The sequence below is a fragment of the Chiloscyllium plagiosum genome, chromosome 1, assembly GCF_004010195.1.
Source record: "Chiloscyllium plagiosum isolate BGI_BamShark_2017 chromosome 1, ASM401019v2, whole genome shotgun sequence".
Classification (NCBI taxonomy): domain Eukaryota; kingdom Metazoa; phylum Chordata; class Chondrichthyes; order Orectolobiformes; family Hemiscylliidae; genus Chiloscyllium; species Chiloscyllium plagiosum.
The window spans coordinates 137,135,746-137,154,809 of NC_057710.1; the positions used below are offsets into that span (position 1 = coordinate 137,135,746).

General features: G+C 41.9%; 1 protein-coding gene across 1 annotated transcript in view; it reads right to left on the reverse strand.

Annotated features, from left to right (window-relative positions):
• LOC122553754 (calcium uniporter protein, mitochondrial-like) overlaps window positions 1-19,064 on the reverse strand; it is a 140,623-nt gene that overhangs the window by 31,475 nt on the left and 90,084 nt on the right. Inside the window, exon 2 of the mRNA XM_043698040.1 lies at window positions 11,273-11,348. Within this exon, the coding sequence (XP_043553975.1) occupies window positions 11,273-11,348 (76 nt within the window). The remainder of the gene's footprint in view (window positions 1-11,272; window positions 11,349-19,064) is intronic.

Here is a 19,064-nt window from a genome sequence, read left to right on the forward strand (position 1 = left end):
AGTCACTCATAGAAGGAACATTTACAGTATTTGACAGCCTAAAACTGTTAACCACTGCCCCAGTATTAGCCACACAGGATTACACGGAGCCTTTCAAGGTGGCTACTGATGCCAGTGATGTGGGTGTTGGTGTGGTGCTCCTGCAAGAGGACGACGAGGGGATAGAAGGACCCATTGGGTTTTTTTCCAGGAAGTTGAACGTTCATCAACAGAAATATTCAACGGTGGAGAAAGAGACTTTAAGCTTGGTGTTGGCATTACAATATTTCAGTGTTGATATTACCAGCAATACATCTGAGACAATTGTATACACTGATCATAACCCATTGACATTTGTGGAAAAGACAAAAATGCCAGACTGTTTAGATGGAGCTTGTTGTTACAGCCATTCAATTTGACAATTGTGCATGAGGCAGCATGGGATTGTCAATGCGTTATCGAGGCTTGAAGGACATACGGAGGTGTTCAGTAGCAGGTGTACCATGGCCTGAATTTGCATGTGGTTGTGCATGTTTGTATGTTTATAGTTAGTATAGAGTATGTGTGTGTTTAGACTGCTTAACCGGGTTTGAAAGGTTTTAAAAACGAAGCCATCTTTTGATATAGATGGTTCGTCTTTTTTAAACTGGGTTGTGTCACAAAGCTGTTCCTTTTTTCTAAAAGCTGTTCCTTTTCTCAAGGATACTGTGTCCTTGATTTTTTTTCAGAGGGGTCATAAACCAGACCGGGCTCCGATTAGACTAGTTTAGTACAGAGATGAAAAGGATTTTGAGAGGCCTTTTTGTTTATATGTAAACAGATGAGACTTCAGACCAAAGTGGTCATGTTTTAGAAGTGACGTCTATAATGGAAGGAGAGTGGTCAGCTCTCTAGCTGAGCGGTTCCATCCAGAACTAGTTGGGAGTTCAACAGTGAGCTGTGTGGAAACTCACTCACTCTCTCCTTCTGCCCTTCCAATTCCAATTTGTAAGCATCTGTTCCTTTTTTTTAAAACTGTGTTTTTAAGGGGTTTTGCTTATTGAGACTGTTGTGTATATTTGGAACGGCATAATTACTCTAGTTTGGATAAACTGAGTTCTGTAGAGCTTCTTTATTCTGTTCTGTGTGTTTCATTGTGTAATCTTGTGAATAAATTTGTCTGTTTTAAAACCTAGTAGTCAACCTAGCTGGCTTACTCAGAGTAATTCTCATTGTACACTTAACAAAACAAATTGCAAAGTTATGGTCTGGGCTGCCTGCTCAAGAATGTTTTGAGTGGTCTAGCCAAGTCCAGAACAAGAGCCATAGCAGAAACATGTAATTCCTCAAATCGAGGGACGACCGACGCGCTAGAAAACACAGAAGCAAAGTGCAGTCCAAATGTCATTCAGCAAGCTTTTCCAAATGAATGGTGGGGAAAATGGGCAGAAAAAAATAACTTGTATATTGTAGCTTTCTTGCAAAGTACTAAATTTCCAATTTTTAGGATGACAGGTCTTCCATAGCATAAGGAGACTGAAAACAGAAGTTTTGAAGAATTGATTCTTTTGAGAAGTAGTCTTGGAAAGGAGGCTAAAATCCGATCAGCTCCTGGAGGAATGTAATGCAGACTGTGCACAATCTATTAAATCTCCACCACTTCAGCTGCGTATACTTGGCAAATTATACTAAGAATTTGAGTTGAGGTACATTACAAAAAGAATCACTTAAAAAAAACCTTCATCTATCTTGAGTTACTGCAATCAGCTGCTCCAATGTTGCTGCAGTTAATAATAATTTCAATGATGAACACAGTATTACTGATAGAATACCTAGGTCATAAACTGATCAAGCAATAGGACGCAGAAGGCAATGACACAAAGTCTTTATCTTGAGTTCAGAACCTACTGGTGTTTTACAAGGGTCTGTTTGCATCCACCTTTGTGGAGACCTTGGTTTCCTAGTTAGGTTGGTGCTGCTGGCTATGTTCACTCCCTCTAGGGAATTGATTTGAAAATGTATGCTTCACTGAATTTATAGCGAATCCTCTGACAGCTATATTAGTAAAGCTTCTAATATGCAAAGTAAAATCATTTGAAGATTAAAAACAGGACCTACTGCAATCACCAAAGTAGGTTGATGCTTCTGTTGAAATTAAGTAGATGTCAGTAATCGTTGATTTCAGGTTTTACTCCATCCATTGGAAAATATTGCAGCTGTAACATTGAATTCCTTGCTCTGTTCTATTACTATAATGCATTTTGTATGGTAATGATTAGTCTGTACTGCACACAAAGCAAAACTTTTCACTGTACCGAGGTAAATGTGACAATGTAAGTCAAATTATTAGAGTAAGATTAGATTAGATTAGTTACAGTGTGGAAACAGGCCCTTCGGCCCAATAAGTCTACACCGACCTGCCGAAGCGCAACCCACCCAGACCCATTCCCCTACATTTACCCCTTCGCCTAACTCTACGGGCAATTTAGCATGGCCAATTCACCTAACCTGCACATTTTTGGACTGTGGGAGGAAACCGGAGCACCCGGAGGGTGCCCACACAGACACGGGGAGAATGTGCAAACTCCACACAACGGGTCACCTGAGGCGGGAATTGATCCCGGGTCTCTGGCGCTGTGAGGCAGCAGTGCTAACCACTGTGCCACCGTGCCGCCCACAAGGTAAACCACTCATTTTTGGTAAATAGGTGCTGACCTTATTGAACGAGTTGGTGGAGCAGGAAAAAAACACTCCATTGTTATCTTCATTGTTTGAGGAATTACACTCAAACCACACAACAGATTGACTACTTCTGCAGAGATCTTTATGTCCTGTACGTTGTCTGAGTATTAACTAGCAAATAACAGCAGTTAACAAAATAATTGGAACTGATGCACTCCAAAATCTAATGTGGGTGTGATTAATGAGCAAATTCACAACACGCGACTTATCAAATAAATAGGAAGGGTTTGGAGGGATATGGGCCGGATGCTGGCAAGTGGGATTAGATTGGGTTGGGATATCTGGTTGGCATGGGCGGGTTGGACCAAAGGGTCTGTTTTCATGCTGTACATCTATCTCTGTGCTGTACACCCAAGGGCTCCTTCAATTCACCCCTGAAAATACATTTTTAAAAATCAAGCTTTGCATGGCAGAGTAGCAAAGTTCTACACTTTCCCAAAGGTTGGGTCACTCCTGACAAGATGCACACTGTTATGAAGTGGTCTCATTCTTTCACAGTAAGGCGCAGCTCCTCCACACATCCTGAACGCAAGCAATACATCAGGGAGAGGTATCTTCCTCACAGTGGGTAGAAAAGCTACTCCACCAGTCAGTGATCCTGTCTCTGGAGGAATAGCGAGATCAGGAGAGACACACAAACTGTGATTTTAAAAAGTATATTTATGCAATGTGGCCATCCCTAATTGCCCAGAAGGTAGTTTAAGTGACAACCACACTGCAATGGATCTGGAGTCACTTGTAGGTCAGACCAGGTAAGGATGGCACAGTTCTTCCCTAAAGAACATTAGTAAACCGGATTACTTTTTCCAACAATCAATGATGGCTTCACAGTCTTAATTCTAGATTTTTATTGAATTCAAATTTCACCAACTGCCATGGCAGGATTTGAACTGCAGGTCCCCAGAACCCTGGGTCTCTGGATTAATAGTCTATACTACTAGATCACTGCATCCCTGTACAATCTGCAAGGTACTATCCCTCCCACATATAGGGTTGGGGTAGGTTTTTCTTTCAATGGTTACCTCGATGATTGAAGGCATGAGTGCACCTTGAGAGGGATATTTGGAATCCTAATGTACACATGGATAGTCTCAACTTGAATGGTCCAGGTTACACAGAATCAAAACAGCTCATGTGAAACTTGGCATTTACAGCTCAGTGCGGAATTAACTTCTATCAGTCAGTGTTTACATATTGTCTATCTCACAGGAAGCAGTCTGAAGGTTATATACACTTATAAATAAATCATTTGAGCAATAATATGAGTACATGATTCCAAGTGTGATAGATCTTCTCTGTTTTACATTCTCTGCAAAGCTTCGTTTGCTTTAAATTATTTGCCTGAATAATTTTTGATTGGGTTACAGCACGATTGTATAGCTGCACTTAGTCCTTTAGAGGAAATGGCATCATTGTGCTAAACCCCTTCAAACGTTTAGAGTTTTCTTATATTCTCATTCCTTCATGTAATTCTATAATCAGTTAATTCAGGCAAATCAGACCAAAAGAATAAATACTTAACAGAAATAACTATGTTTCGGTTGCTGCACAATGATCAATTGAGAGACAACACTAGACACACACTACTCCATTAGGAGGAAGTGAGGACTGCAGGTGCTGGGGAATCAGAGTCAAGAGTGTGGTGCTGGAAAAGCATGGCAGGTCAGGCAGTATCTAAGGAGTAGGAGAGTCAATGTTTTTGCACATAAGCCCTTTTTAAGATCGATAACCCTGCCTTCTCACCCAGCAGTACCAGGATGGATTCAGTGATGATTTAAAGAAATGCAGGGGTCAATAATGAGAACAGACATATGATAAAATATTCCCTGTCCAAGGAAGGATGAATTCACTTCCTCAGATTGGGGCAAGGCACACAATGCTGAAGGAGCTATCACTGATCTTAGGGTAGGATGGGATGCATGAAAGGAAAGGGAAGTGAAGTAGGTCAATAACTACATTGTCAATTATTAATAGTGCTTTATTAATAGTGTTTGTTGTTTTTGGATCAATTTCAGATTCGCCTACAAAAACACGCAACTCAGATGGAATTACTGAACAGCTTCCAATATTAGTTATTATTTTCATGGTTCAAATGAATTAGGAGGAAGAATGTAAACACACAATAGTTCTCAAATGGTGGAAGACTGCCAGGCGTCAATGATCCAAAGAGACATGGGTGTCCCGATTAGTAAGTCACAGAAAGCTTGAATGCAGGTCAGCAAGTAGTCTGGCAGGTAAATAGTACACCTGTTTGCCTTTATTGCAAGAAGATTTGGGTAGAGGAATGAAGAATTGCTTCAATGATACAAACACAGATGAAGACAACACCTGGACTATTCTGTGTAGTTCCCTAGAAAGATTATATTTGCCACAGATGGAAAGCAGTAGAGCTCCTAACTGATCCCTAGATGGTGGGATGGCCTACCGGGCGAGACTGAGGAGACTGTATCTGTATTCCCTGAGTCTAGAAGAATGGGACGTAATCTCATCGAAACCTCCAAAATTCTTGAAGGGGGAGACACAGTAGGTGCAGGAAGGGAGGTTCCTTTCACTGGGGGGGATGACAACCACAAAACATGGTCTCACAATAAAAAAAAAATCCATTTAGGACTGAGATGAGGAGGAACGTCTTCACTCTGAGGATAACGACTCTCCAGAACTCACTTCCCCAGAGGGCTGCAGAAACTCAACCAATAACTCATCTGCCTTCCCTATTTGGCCTCTTGCATTGAAATAAATGCAATTTAATTTATCAGTCCTACGTGGTTCTCTGCTTTGTCCATTCCTGCCAATTATCTGTAAGAATAATAGGGTGGTTGTGGTGGGGAATTTTGACTTTCCGGACACTGATTGGGACTGCCATGCTGGTGGGGGTTTGGATGGAGAGGGGTTTGTTGGGTGTGCGCAAAGAGGTTTTCTGACTCAGTGTGTGGATGTGCCTGCTGGAGACAGTGCAGGACTTGACCTACTCTTGGGAAATGGGGCGGGGCAGGTGGCTGCGGTGACAGTAGGGGAAGCACTTCGGGCCCATAGTTCTATTGGTTTTAGGAGTAGTGATAGAGGAGGGTAGACCAGATCTAAAAGCTGAATTTCTAGATTGGAGGAGGGCTAATTTTGATGGTGTTGGGCAGGAGCTTTCGGGGGCTGATTGGAGGCAGATGTTCCCAGGTTGGGAGGGGGGATGGCTGGAGGATGGGAAGCCTCCAGAAGTGAGATGTCAGGAGTCTGGAGACAGTGTGTTCCTGTTAGAGGGGGATGCTGGCGGGTGTGGGGAGTGCAGGATGACTGGAGTAGTTGAGGGTTTGATTGACGAGGAAGGGAAGCATGTGTCAGGTATGGACAGGGAGGTCGGGTGAATCCTTGGAGGGGTATGGAGGCAATGGGAGTCTGCTTGCGAGGGGAGTCAGGAGGGGACATGGGATAACTTTTGTGGGTCGAGTGGAGAACATTGCAGACTGGGGGGGTGGGGGAATGACCAGGGGAGAGAACGGGGCCCTTCCAAGATCAGGCAAAAAATGGGGACTGCAGATGCTGGACAGTAGAGTGAAGACTGTGGCGCTGGTGGGGCACAGCAGGTCAGGCAGCATCCGAGGAGCAGGAGGGACAATGTTTTAGGCAAAGTCCTTCATCAAAAATTCCTGATGGAGGGGACTTTTGGCTGGGGTGTCAATTTTCCTGTTCCTTGGAGGTTGCTTGGCCTGCTGTGCTTTTCTGGTACCACACTCTCGACCCTCTCCAAGATCAGCAGGGCAGCCTTTTTGTGGAGCCACGGGAGATGGGGGAGATAATGGGTGAGAATTTTGCATCGGTGTTTGCTGTGGAGGGGGACATGGAGGGTATAGAGTGTGGGGAAATAGATAGTGACATCTTGGGGAGTGTCCATATTGCAGAGGAGGGGGTGCTGGATATCTTGAAACGTGTGGAGGTGGGTGGAGCCCCGGGACCGGATCGGGTGCGCCCGAGAGCTCTGTGTGAGGATAGGGAGGTGATTGCTGGGCCCCTTGCTGAGATGTTTGTATTATCGGTGCTCATGGATGAGGTGCCAGAGGACTGGAGGTTGGGTGGTGTGGTACCTCTGTTTGGGAGGAGCGGTGGGGCCAAGCCAAGGAACTGTGGACCATTGGGCCTGATGTCGGTGGTGGGCAGGTTTTTGGGTGGGGTCCTGAGGGACAGGACGTACATGTATTTGGAAGGGCAGGGACTAGTTGGGAATGGTCGGCATGGCTTTGTGTGTGGGAGGTCATGTCTCTCAAACTTGATTGAGGTTTTTGAAGAAGAAACAAAGACGACTGGTGAGGGCAGAGCAGTGAACGGGATCCGTGTGGATCTCAGTGGGGTGATCGGTGGGTTCCCAATGGGAGAGCGGTTGACAAGGTTGGATCAGGTGGAGTGCAGGGAGAGCTAGCCATTTGGATGCAGGGTTGGCTGAAGGGTGGGGGACAGAGGGTGGTGGTGGAGGGTTGTTTTTCAGTCTGGAGGCCTGTGACCAGTGGAGTGCCATAAGGATTGGTGCTGGGTCCGTTACCTTTTGTCATTTAAATAAATGATTTGGATGTGAGCATAAGATGTATACTTACTAAGTTTGCAGTTGACACCAAAATTGAAGGTGTAGTGGACAGTTCAGGAGGTTACCTCAGATTACAATGGGATCTTGATCAGATGGGCTGAAGAGTGCCAGATGGAATTTATAATTTAGAAAAACGTGAGGTGCTGCATTTTGGAAAGCAAATATTAGCAGGATATATACACTTAAGGGTAAAATCCTAGGGAGTGTTGCTGAACAAAGAGACCTCTGAGTGCAGGTTCATAGCTCCTTGAAAGTAGAATCGCAGGTCGATAGGAGTGAAGGAGGCGTTTGGTCTGCATTCCTTTACTGGTCAGTGTATCGAGTACAGGGTTTGGGAGGTCATGTTGCGGCTGTACAGGACATTGGTTAGGCCACTTTTGGAATATTGTGTGTAATTCTGGTCTCCTTCCTATCGGAAGGATGTTGTGAAATTTGAAAGGGTTCAGAAGAGATTTACAAGGATGTTGCTAGGATTGGAGGATTTGAGCTATAGGGAGAGGTTGGAGAGGTTGAATAGGCTAGGGCTGTTTTCCCTGGAGCATTGGAGGCTGAGGGGGTGACCTTATAGAGGTTTATAAAATCATGAGGGACATGGATAGGATAAATAGACAAAGTCTCTTCCCTGGGGTGGGGGAGTCCAGAACTAGAGGACATAGGTTTAGGGTTAGAGGGAAAAGATATCTAAGAGACCTAAGGGGCAACTTTTTCACACAAAGGGTGGTACATGAATGGAATGAGCTGCCAGAGGAAGTGGTGGAGGCTGGTACAATTGCAACATTTAAAAGGCATCTGGATGGGTATATGAATAGGAACGGTTTGGCGGGAATATCGTCCAGGTGCTGGCAGGTGGGACTAGATTGGGTTGGGATATCTGGTCTGCATGGACGAGTTGGACCGAAGGGTCTGTTTCCTTGCTGTACATCTCTATGAGTCCATGACTAAGTAAGTTCAAGTCAGAGATTGATAAATTTCAAGTTACTGATGACATCAAGGAATGTTGAAATAGCATGGGAATATGGCATTGAGGTAGGTGTTCAACCATGACCTGGAATAATGGAGTGGCTCAAGGGGCTGAATAGCCTATTCCTGCTCCTATGTTCCAATAAAGTTGGAATTGATAATGTGTAAAGCTGTTCAACCACAGAATTTAAAATGATATTGATTCTATTCAGGACATGGTCCAATGGGTGAGACAAAAGAGATAGACCCACAACACAACCAAGTACAGGAAGCTTTTTACAATCTGGCCCCGACGGGACCAGGTTAATCAAATATTCCAAATAATCGAGAGGTTGACATAATCAGTGTAAAAACACACACAAAGTTATAGAAAAAGAAAGCGGGTGTATGCATATCACTGCTATACTTTATTTACATCATAAATCACAAATAATAATGCAATTTTGCCTTTAATCAAACTTACCAGCATCCTCAACTGACTACATGGACATAGTAGAGATTGTAACAAAACAGTAAACCTGTGGTATTTGAAGTATATAATTGGTGCCGGTTTACCAAGACTGCCAGTGCATAAAAGGTGCTGGTAAAACAAAGCTTTCTGTACTATGAATCATCATTGGTCTCATTAAGGCAAGCTTTGGTTCAATTTCCCCTTTTCTAAGCCCCTTACATGTATGTGTCTCTAACTCTTCAGGTGGGCCAGAAGCATCCATTCATTTTCATCCTTTTCCACTTATTTTCCTACACTGCTTTCCAAATCCCATTCTCAGAAAAACGACTTCTGCTCCATAAGTCTCGTTTTGTTTGCAGTAGAACTGTTTCGGGTGTGAAGCTTGTGTTGTGCACGTGGCCAGGTGAGAAAATATCAACAGAAGAAAGAAGAGTCGTAGTCAGTGACTGACTTGGGGCCTACAACATCGGTCTACATTGCTTGTACTTCCTACAATGACAAACTGAACATAAACCTTCCAGTTTAATTTAGCTCCCCGGCACAAGTGCAGTAACAGTGAAACATTTACTTGTCATAGAGATGGACAGTTGGAAACAGACCCTTCAGTCCAACCCGTCCATGCCGACCAGATATCCCAACCCAATCTAGTCCCACCTGCCAGCACCCAGCCCATATCCCTCAAAACCCTTCCTATTCATACCCAAATGCCTCTTAAATGTTGCAATTGTACCAGCCTCCACCACATCCTCTGGGAGCTCATTCTATGCCCGTACCACCCTCTGTGTGAAAACGTTGCCCCTTAGGTCTCTTTTGTGTCTTCCCCCTCTCACCCTAAATCTATGCCCTCTAGTTCTGGACTCCCCGACCCCAGGGAAAAGACTTTACCTATTTACCCTATCCATGCCCCTCATAATTTTGTAAACCTCGATAAGGTCACCCCTCAGCCTCCAACGGTCCAGGGAAAAATAGCTCCAGCCTGTTCAGCCTCTCCCTATAGCTCAAATCTTCCAACCCTGGCAACATCCTTCTAAGTCTTTTCTGAAACCTTTCAAGTTTCACAACATCTTTCTGATAACAAGGAGACCAGAGTTGCACGCAATATTCCAAATTTCTTTTGCTACTAAGTTAAAATGCAAGAATAAACAAACTAGAATGTTTCGATGATTAAAATGTAATGAACAGGTATAGAAAATAATCAAATGGCTGAAAGAATATTGGCCTTTATATCTATAGAAGTAGAACATAAGATCATTGAAGTCATGCTTCATATTCCTGTACAGTTTTCCCCCTCCTTTGGGAGATAGTGGGGAAGGGTTGAGAACTATTAGCAGGCAGATCTCTTTGAACTTTAGATTTTATTGTCACGCGTAGCACAGAAGTACAGGAGTACAGTGATAAGTGTATAATGTGACCACACATGGTGCCATCTTTGGTCCTAGGTACAAAAATCCAAAGTAGTAAGGGAAACAGGAGTTAAAAAGTTAAGCATTACTTCATAGAATAGTATAAAAATGAATAAATAGGTCTCGCTTGTATGACCAGCCCGTTTTTGAGTCGGAACTCAAGACAGAGTTTCTGGTTCAAAAATAGAAACTCTCTCCACTGCATAACAAAACCTGCACCAAAACCTGAAGGAAATGCAGTTTTAGTTTACCTGAATGATATCTAGACTCTAAGGATCAAATTGAGAAGAGGTTACAGAAACTGGAATGGTATCATCCTATAGTTTAGGAGATTTGGTCAAATTGTCAAGATATTAGAAGGGAACAGAGAAGCTACTTTCACTGTTTGGCGAGTACAGAATATAAAGGCAGACTTAAAATGATCTTTCAGAAACAAAACTTTAGAAAGAAACACTTCTTCAAGAAAAAGTTAAATGATATTTGGAATGGTCGTTCACAAATGATCATTGATGCTTAATGAATTGTCAATTCCAAATCAGAGAATGAGTGATTGTCCAAAGTTATCCAAGGATAATTAGCTTTGATCTCTGAATGGCATGTAGAACTGGAGACAGGACTGGATTTAATCAATCCCATTTGTGTTCCAAGATTTGCATTCATGCAGTATCTAATCTCAAAACACCTTGTATCCAGCAAGTTACTTTGAAACACAACCCGTGTTGTCATGTCGGGAATGTGACAGCCAATTTCCAGACAGCAAGTTCCAAACAGCAGGCTGACAGTGGCCAGGTAATGTCTGTTCGTAACTTTAATTTAAGGATGAATATTTGCCTGAACACCATGGATAATTTATCTGTTTTTCCTCTTCTTCAAAACAGTGCTGTACAATCTTTCAAGCACACAGGAAAGCCAGGTGGATCTTTGGTATGATCTCTCATTCAAATGACAGCACCTTTGACAGTGGCGCACTCCCTCAGTATTGCACTGGAGTTGTGACCTGTGTGCTTAAGTCCTGAAGTACGACATTAGCTTCTGACTCAGGATGGGATGCTACTAGCTGAGCCACAAATGACACTCTTAAAAACAATCTAGCCAAATATTTGGAGGTGGTTTTCTTTGCCACCATCACATATTAATCAATACCGAAGTATAGCTCATTAAAATGTTCAAAATATTACAACATAGACTTACCATCAGATGATACTAGGGTGCTGTAAAAGGTCATTCCACACTGTCTTAAACTGAAAAGCTGTCCTTGTCTACTTTTCTGTGGAACATAACAGATTTGAGCAATTTTATAACGTGCACAAAATATGAACATAAACTTATAGCTGCTAGAATCAAAGTGGACTTTCTATATTTTATGATGGCAAACCAAGTAGGACTTGAAATGCTATGGTGTGAGGTACTGTAGTTCTCCAGCACACCATACCATGCAGTGACAACATATGGGTTTTCATCCACTAGTTAAACCAATCTCAGTTGTTCTAGGAAGGAGAGGTGTTCGTCTGGAGTGCTTGTCTTGTACAGAAAGGAAAAGCAATGGGGGCAACAATGTAAAAACAACAACTGGCAAAACCATTTGGATTTCTCAAGCCCACCTTACTGCAGCTGAGTGCTGGTGAGGAGCAGACCAGAGGCTTGGAGCAGAGCGGGACAGTTGTTGGACTGGGGCCTGGCATGGCTGGTCAGACCACGCCCTGAACTGCTGCTATTTGAAACTCTTTACTGGAGTGTAATGTCAATCCTTAAACTATGTTATAACCATTTTGTTTCTAACTTATTTTTTGGACACTAAGTAATGCTACTGCTTTTCCTTTTATTCCTCTTTGTATCCAAGATTTGTACCTAGGTATTTGTACCCAAGATGGTGCTGTTAGAGGCAGGCATTGTAAAAGCTTTTCACTGTACTCCTGTACTGCAGTGCATGTGACAATGAAGAACTTTCTATTCTATTCTAAAATGGGTGGATTGAATACATAAGCTGGTACAGAAATGATGGCTCAGACGTAAAGCAAACTGGTGTAAAATACTGTGCACTGGAGGAGAAAATAAAAACACATTCAGTGTTTTAATGTCACAAGAAAAGTTGTGTTCAATTCTGGTCACCACATTTCAAGAAGGCTGTGGAGGTTTTGGAGTGAGTGCAAAAGAGGTTTATCAGGAAGCTGCCTGATTAGAGGGGATGAACTGTAAGGAGAGGCTAGAAAAACTCAGGCTGTTTTCTCTGGAGCAGCAGAGGCTCAAGGGAGACTTGATAGAAGTCTATAAAATTATGAGATGTATAGATAGGGTTGACAGTCAGAATACCACCTGCCCCCAAACTTCAGAGTTGAAAAGTCTAATCCTAAGGGGCATGCATTTTAGATGAGAGGGATAAAGTTCAAAGGAGATGTGACGGGCAAGTTTTATTTTTAAACTTAGAGAGCGGAAGGAGTCTGGAACACATGGCCAGGACTGATGGTGGAGACAGATACAACAGGGGTGTTTCAGGTACTTATAGATAAGCACATGCATATGCAAGGGATGGAGGGATATGGACTGAGGTCAGGCAGAAGGGATTAGATTAATTTGGCATATTTGGCACAGCATTGTGGGCTGAAGGGCCCCATTCCTGTCCTCTTCTGTTCAATGTAAATAGCCAAGAGTTGAGCTAAATCAGCCCTGGTTTATTTGACAGAAACATGTTTGACCAATGTGGAACTGCAAACAATAAGGTCAATGCTATTGTAGAAAATGGCTAAGAGAAAATGGTCAAACTATACATCCGCTGGTCACCACCATACCTGGTGTAGCAGTTATCAGGCCACCAGGACAATGATAGAGTGCTGCAACTATTTCACCAAAATGTCACAGGCCAAATTCTAGAAACAAAAGCCCAAACCATGAGGGAATATTGGAGGAAATCCAGCTTTTTATTCTACAAATGAGGTTCTGAGACATTGTCTTCTCGAGACAGACAAAATAGTTAGTATGAGCTGAAAAATGTGTTGCTGGAAAAGCGCAGCATGTCAGGCAGCATCCAAGGAGCAGGAGAATCAACATTTCGGGCATAAGCCCTTCTTCACTTATTTCACATTTTTCAGCTTTGATCTCCAGCATCTGCAGTCCTCACTTTCTCCTAGTTAAAATAGTTAGTATTCCAAATTTACAATTTTCCATTAATTTGCTTGTAAGACAGGCAGAACACAGTTCATGATAGTATAATGTGAAGTTAAGATAAATAAATTATTCCTCATACAGAGATTCTCATACATAATACACATGAAGTGTGGTCAAATTGAAACCTCTGGAGTCAAGATACAATTGGAAGCCATTTATCAGGGGACCTTAGAGTGTCTTAGGATGAATTAAAATGGCTGATTGGCCTTCCTTTCAGTGTTTGTTTTCGGTATAATTTACTCACTTGTAATTATCTGCAAATATTATTGCACACAACGTTGGGCTGTTCATCTCCTTGTTTAAAAAAATACAGCCAGAACCAGTGAATGGTAGGATGAGGGTTTATTCAAACATTTCAACAAGTTCAGTTTTTCAAACTATCGCCACAATGATACTGTGCTCTGCTTATAACAGTAGCAACTGAGAGATTCTAAAATAAATGTATGTCTTAGATTATTGCCATGTTGGAGGTGGTAGTGATAGCACAGTTTAAATTGATGAGAGACACTGTTGTTCTCTGTTTCTATATTCACTTTGCCGAGATGGAGGATACTCTGGTTATCTTTTCTGTGCATAGCAACAGATAGATTGGCAAAGCAGAAATAATTCACCTTAGCAATTTTAATTGCACTTTTTGCTACATGTGAGCAGCTGTTGAAACAGATAAACAGAAGTAAAGCAGAGACTGTTGGGTTAATAAGGGAGAAAATAACAATCAGCACACAAAATAACTATGAATTAAAAGGCTAAGTATACCCTTGTATTTTTATTCCTGAAAATCAGATGTGATTAATAATTTTCAAGGATTTTGGTGCCTGAGAAACATGAAATGAACATTGAGATTGAATTAAAGAACATAGAAGTTAAGTAATATCTACACAAAAAAACCAGAAAAATTAAAGAAAAACTGAACAAAATTTTATAAAGAGAGAAAGAGATGATAAAGAATGAGAGCGAACAAGAGACAACTCAATCTATAAAAAGAAAACAAAAATTTGTATATATTACAAAATTGTTAATGTGAGGATTCAGACTCTGACATTTTCTTTAGAACTACAAGTGGTACTGCATGTAAAAGTTGTCTATGTATGAAAAGTAAAAACTTGCTTGATTTGCAAAAGGTGCAAGTAAATCAAATAGGAAAAATAAAGAACAAGTACAATCAACGGGGGAAAAAAAATCCCATTTGGTTTGAAAGTGGTTCTAAATTGTATTTAGCTTACTTTCTTATCATTGAGGTAACTAAACAAGATGGGGAGGAAAGGATCAGTATGTTTCTTGTTAAGGATACATCCCAGTGCAGACTTTGTGAAGAATAACAGACTTCAGGAGGAAATGGGCAAACATGTGGTTGATGCAGTTTAGTGCAGAGAGGCAGAAAGTGATTTGTTTGTTCGGAACAATGAAGGAGGCAATAAAAACCAACTAGTACCATTCTTTAAGCAAAAGAGACAGGAGGGTTTAGATAAACAAGTCTTTTAAGGTGGCAAGTTTGGACAGGTCAGTTTAAAAAATAGCTGTTTGGGTTTATAAATAGAAGCATAGAATACAAAAGAAAGAAGCTATGCTAAACCCTTATAAATCACTGAATACAAAAAAAAGTCACCATAGTCTTAACAGGCCAGAGGACTTATTCTCTCATTAGACAGAGAGAACTGGTGGTGGCTTAATTTAAGGATGACCATGCATCAAGTGATAGGAGAGATTGCGAAGGTGAATCCTTTGAGGTAACCTCAGCCAGTGTGGGAATTGAACCCACACTGTTGGTATCATTCCGGGTCACAAACAGACTGTCCAACCAACTAAGCTACCTGACCACCTTCACTAATAAAGTGCTAACTGGGCTTATCAAGGCCCGGGACTGGGTGCAGACAAGAAAGAAATGAAAGAGATCATAAGTTCTGCAGCAAAATGAGAGAGAGATTCTTTCAGCACAGAAAACTGGGGAGAGATTTAATTATTCGTCTTCATTAAACCATATTACAGTAAAGAAGGAACTGTTGAAAGTGGTAGAGGAGTTGGTAATCTGAGAAAAATGCAAGCTAATTGGCAAACTTGACAAAAAAGATCTCATGAGGAAAGACTTACGGCGTGGAATCACGGCTTGAAAGAACAGTGTAAACAGGCTCAATAAAAGTTCAAAAGGTAATGGGATAAATACTTGGTGTGGGAAAATCTGCAGGACTGTGGGGCAAGGTTAAGTGGACATCCTTCAAAAAAACTGCAGAAGCAGTTCAGTGATAATTTCAATTTGTCTTTGTAGCTATAAAAGGCCAGTTTCTGGGAAGAAGAAATTTGAAAAAGTACAAAATAGTTGAAAAATATTTTCTCCCAACATCATTTAAAAAACATTGCCTAAATAATTTGTAATAGGACATATTTTCAAAAGCCCTCCAGTGTGCAATGTACCCAACCATGATAATTCAATGGAAGATTTTATAAACTTTATAATTCAAAAATAAAATGGAAGGGCCTCTTCTGCAAAGCAGAGTGAAATTTTCTCAGTATGCTACTTATGGAATTAGGAACACAATCATAATCTGCAACACATGCTTAAACAAGAAAACCCACTGAGCTATGTCATATCTATCGCAAAATGAAGGAAGTATGTTGCTGATATTTCCAGAGAAGTGAATAGGGGAGAAAAACATGAATGGTGGTGTGAAACATAGGTTTAAAAGCGCCTTGACTCACCAGAAGAGAAAACGATGGAAGTAATATTGTCAGATCTTAGGGAATGAGTTAGGGTAAAAAGTGATGGATTGGTGTTAACATATGAGCCAGTCTAATTCCAAAGTCTCCAAGGGACACATTTACATGGCAGGAACCAAAGCAGAAATAAATTAACAATTACGTAAATGAAGAAGTTTCTTTTTGGTGTAATTTAACTAAGTTTTGCATTGCCATTAAACTGTACTAAGAAAATGATGTTGAAATTTTATGAATCAAACAGGCTAGAGTTATGAATGTATTGCAGCGTAGACTTGAAGAATATTGTTTTCAATACCTAGGATAAAATTATTTGGATTACAATACACAAGTGTTTAGCATAGTTTCAAATTATTAAAAATGATATGAATCCATGCCACCATACGATTTATCACCTCGAAGATCTGCCGAAATCCTTAGAAGGTAGAACTAGCCCAGAATATGAATATTACACCTTGGGCTTAGGTGATACTTAATATTCATAAAAATTCACATTTTCAATTCATGTGAAGTGGGTAGGCATGACTTAGTTCTGCTCAGCAGTAATGGGGCCTAAAATCCTAACAAAATATAAACATAATTAAATGAAAAATGATGGGATCCCACTTAAGACGTAATAGACCATTAGCTTAATGAGTCTGTTCCACTATTCACCAAGACCATGGCTGATCTGATAATGCTCACCTCCAATCTCCTGCCTTTTCCCCATTACTCTGGATTCTCTCACTGAATCTGTCTGAGCCTTGAATATACTCAATGACCCAATCGCGACAGTTCTCTGCAATAATGCATTATTTCAATTAGATGTGCTACCCATTCCTAGCACCAAATAATGTATTTATTTTCTGTCTGTAGAAATGGAAATGCAAGTAAAATCTCTGAGCTGTTCCTCTAAGGTTACTCAAGGAGGTGTTCATAAAAATCACAGAGTTTTTATTATAGCAGGATGTACTTTAGCACATCGCATGTGTACTAGATCTCTGAAATCGCTATCAATCTTAATTCCATTTCCTCCCCCTTTTCCATACTCTTTTCAGATATTTATCCACTTCTCTTTTAAAACTTTTATCAATTCAGCTTCTGAGGTGAGTGGGCCTCCAACACAATGTTTTACCTGATGCTTACGTGATCTCCTGAAACTCAAGAAACTGGGTCTGGATATCGTGGTACTGGAATCTAACACGCTTATTCGGACTAAATATAATGCCCAAGCATTAAATTCCTCAGTCATTAATTTTAATAATAAGAAGCTAAAATTTTAGCTTTAGATTACAACAGAGGAGTGTGCTGCCAATAGAGTGTTACGCTTCAAGTGACCAGAAGGAGAAAGTGAGGACTGCAGATGCTGGAGGTCAGAGTTGAGAGTGTGGTGCTGGAAAGCACAGCAGGTTAGGCAGCATCCGAGGAGCAGGACAATTGATGTTTCGGGCATAAGCCCTTCATCAGGAATGAGATTTGTGTGCCAGCGGGCTGAGAGATAAAGGAGAGGGGGAGGGAGCTGGGGGTAGGGAGCTGAGAATGCAATAGGTAGATGAAGGGGAGGGAGTAGGTGATAGATTGGGGACGAGGGTGGAGCGAATAGGTGGGAAGGAAGGTGGACAGGTCAAGAGAGCGGTGCAGAGTTAGAGGCTTGGGACTGGGATAAGGTGAGGGGAGGGGAAATAAGGAAACTGGTAAAATCCACTTTAAGCCCGTGTGGTTGCAGGGTCCCAAGGTGGAAGATGAAGCATTCTTCCTCCAGGCATCAGGTGGTTAGGGTTTGGTGAAGGAGGAGGCCCATGACCTGCATGTCCTTGGTGGAGTTGAAGTGTTCAGCCACAGGGCAGTGGAGTTGGTTGGTGCTGGTGTCCCAGAGATGTTCTCTGAAACGTTCCACAAGTTGGTGTCCAGTCTCCCCAATGTAGAGGAGACCACATCAGGTACAAAGGATACAGTAGATGACATTTGTGGAAGTACAGGTGAATTTCTGTCGGATGTAGAAGGATCCTTTGGGGCCTTGGAAGGAGGTGAGGGGAGAGGTGTGGACGCACATTTTGCACTTCTTGTCGTGGCAGGGCAAAGTGCTAAGAGTGGGGTGTAGGCTGGTGGGAGGGGTGAGATGTGGATCTGGCTAGGGAGACGCAGAGGGAATGGTTAGGGAGGGAATGGTTAGGGAGGGAAATATATCCCTAGTAGTGGAGTCGGTTCGTAGGTGGAAAATGTGGTGCAGGATGATGCCATGTATACGGAGTTTGGTGGAGTGGAAGGTGAGGACTGGGGGGTTCTGACCTTGTTACTCCCCTCCCCCTACCTTATCGCAGTCCCAAGCCTCCAACTCAGCACCTTCCTCTTGACCTGTCCATCGTCTTTCCTATCTATCTGCTCCATCATCCTCACTGACCTATCACATTCTCCCCACCTTCATCTACCTTTTGCATTCTCAGCTATTTTAACCCCAGCACCCCCCCCTTCCATTTATCTCTCAGCATCCCCAGCCCACAAGCCTCATTCCTTATGCCTGAAACGTTGATTCTCACGCTCCTTGGATGCTACCTGACCTGCTGTGCTTTTCCAGCGCCACACTCGACTTCAACTGACCAGAGCTAAGGTGCAGTACGACTGTCAGGTCATATTAAACGATCCACTGATGATGAGACCCAACAGCTTCAATTCATTCTCCTAACCCCTCCCTCTGTTCTTTCAATCCAATTTGTAAACTCATGACCTAGAATTAGTAATGCATTGGCCATTGAAAGCATTCTTTAAAAAATTATTTTACTTGTCAGTTACCCTGTAGAAAAGCAAGAAAAGTCCTATGAACATGAAATTCACCATACAGAAGCCAAACCGTGTCATATTCAATTTACATTTGAGAAAGATTTCCATCACACAAAACAAAAACCACCCAACATAACTAACTCTTTTAGTGAACAAAACCAATTTGCCCCATTGTGGTTTTAACTCCAACCATTCAGCCCCTCAGGGAGAGTTTTGCACAAATATTCTCTAACCCCCAGAGGTGATGATTCAGAAATTCAGAATCGATCCTCACACCTCCAGTGTAATTCTAAACTATTCGAGGAGAAAGTGAGGACTGCAGATGCTGGAGATCAGAGCTGAAAATGTGTTGCTG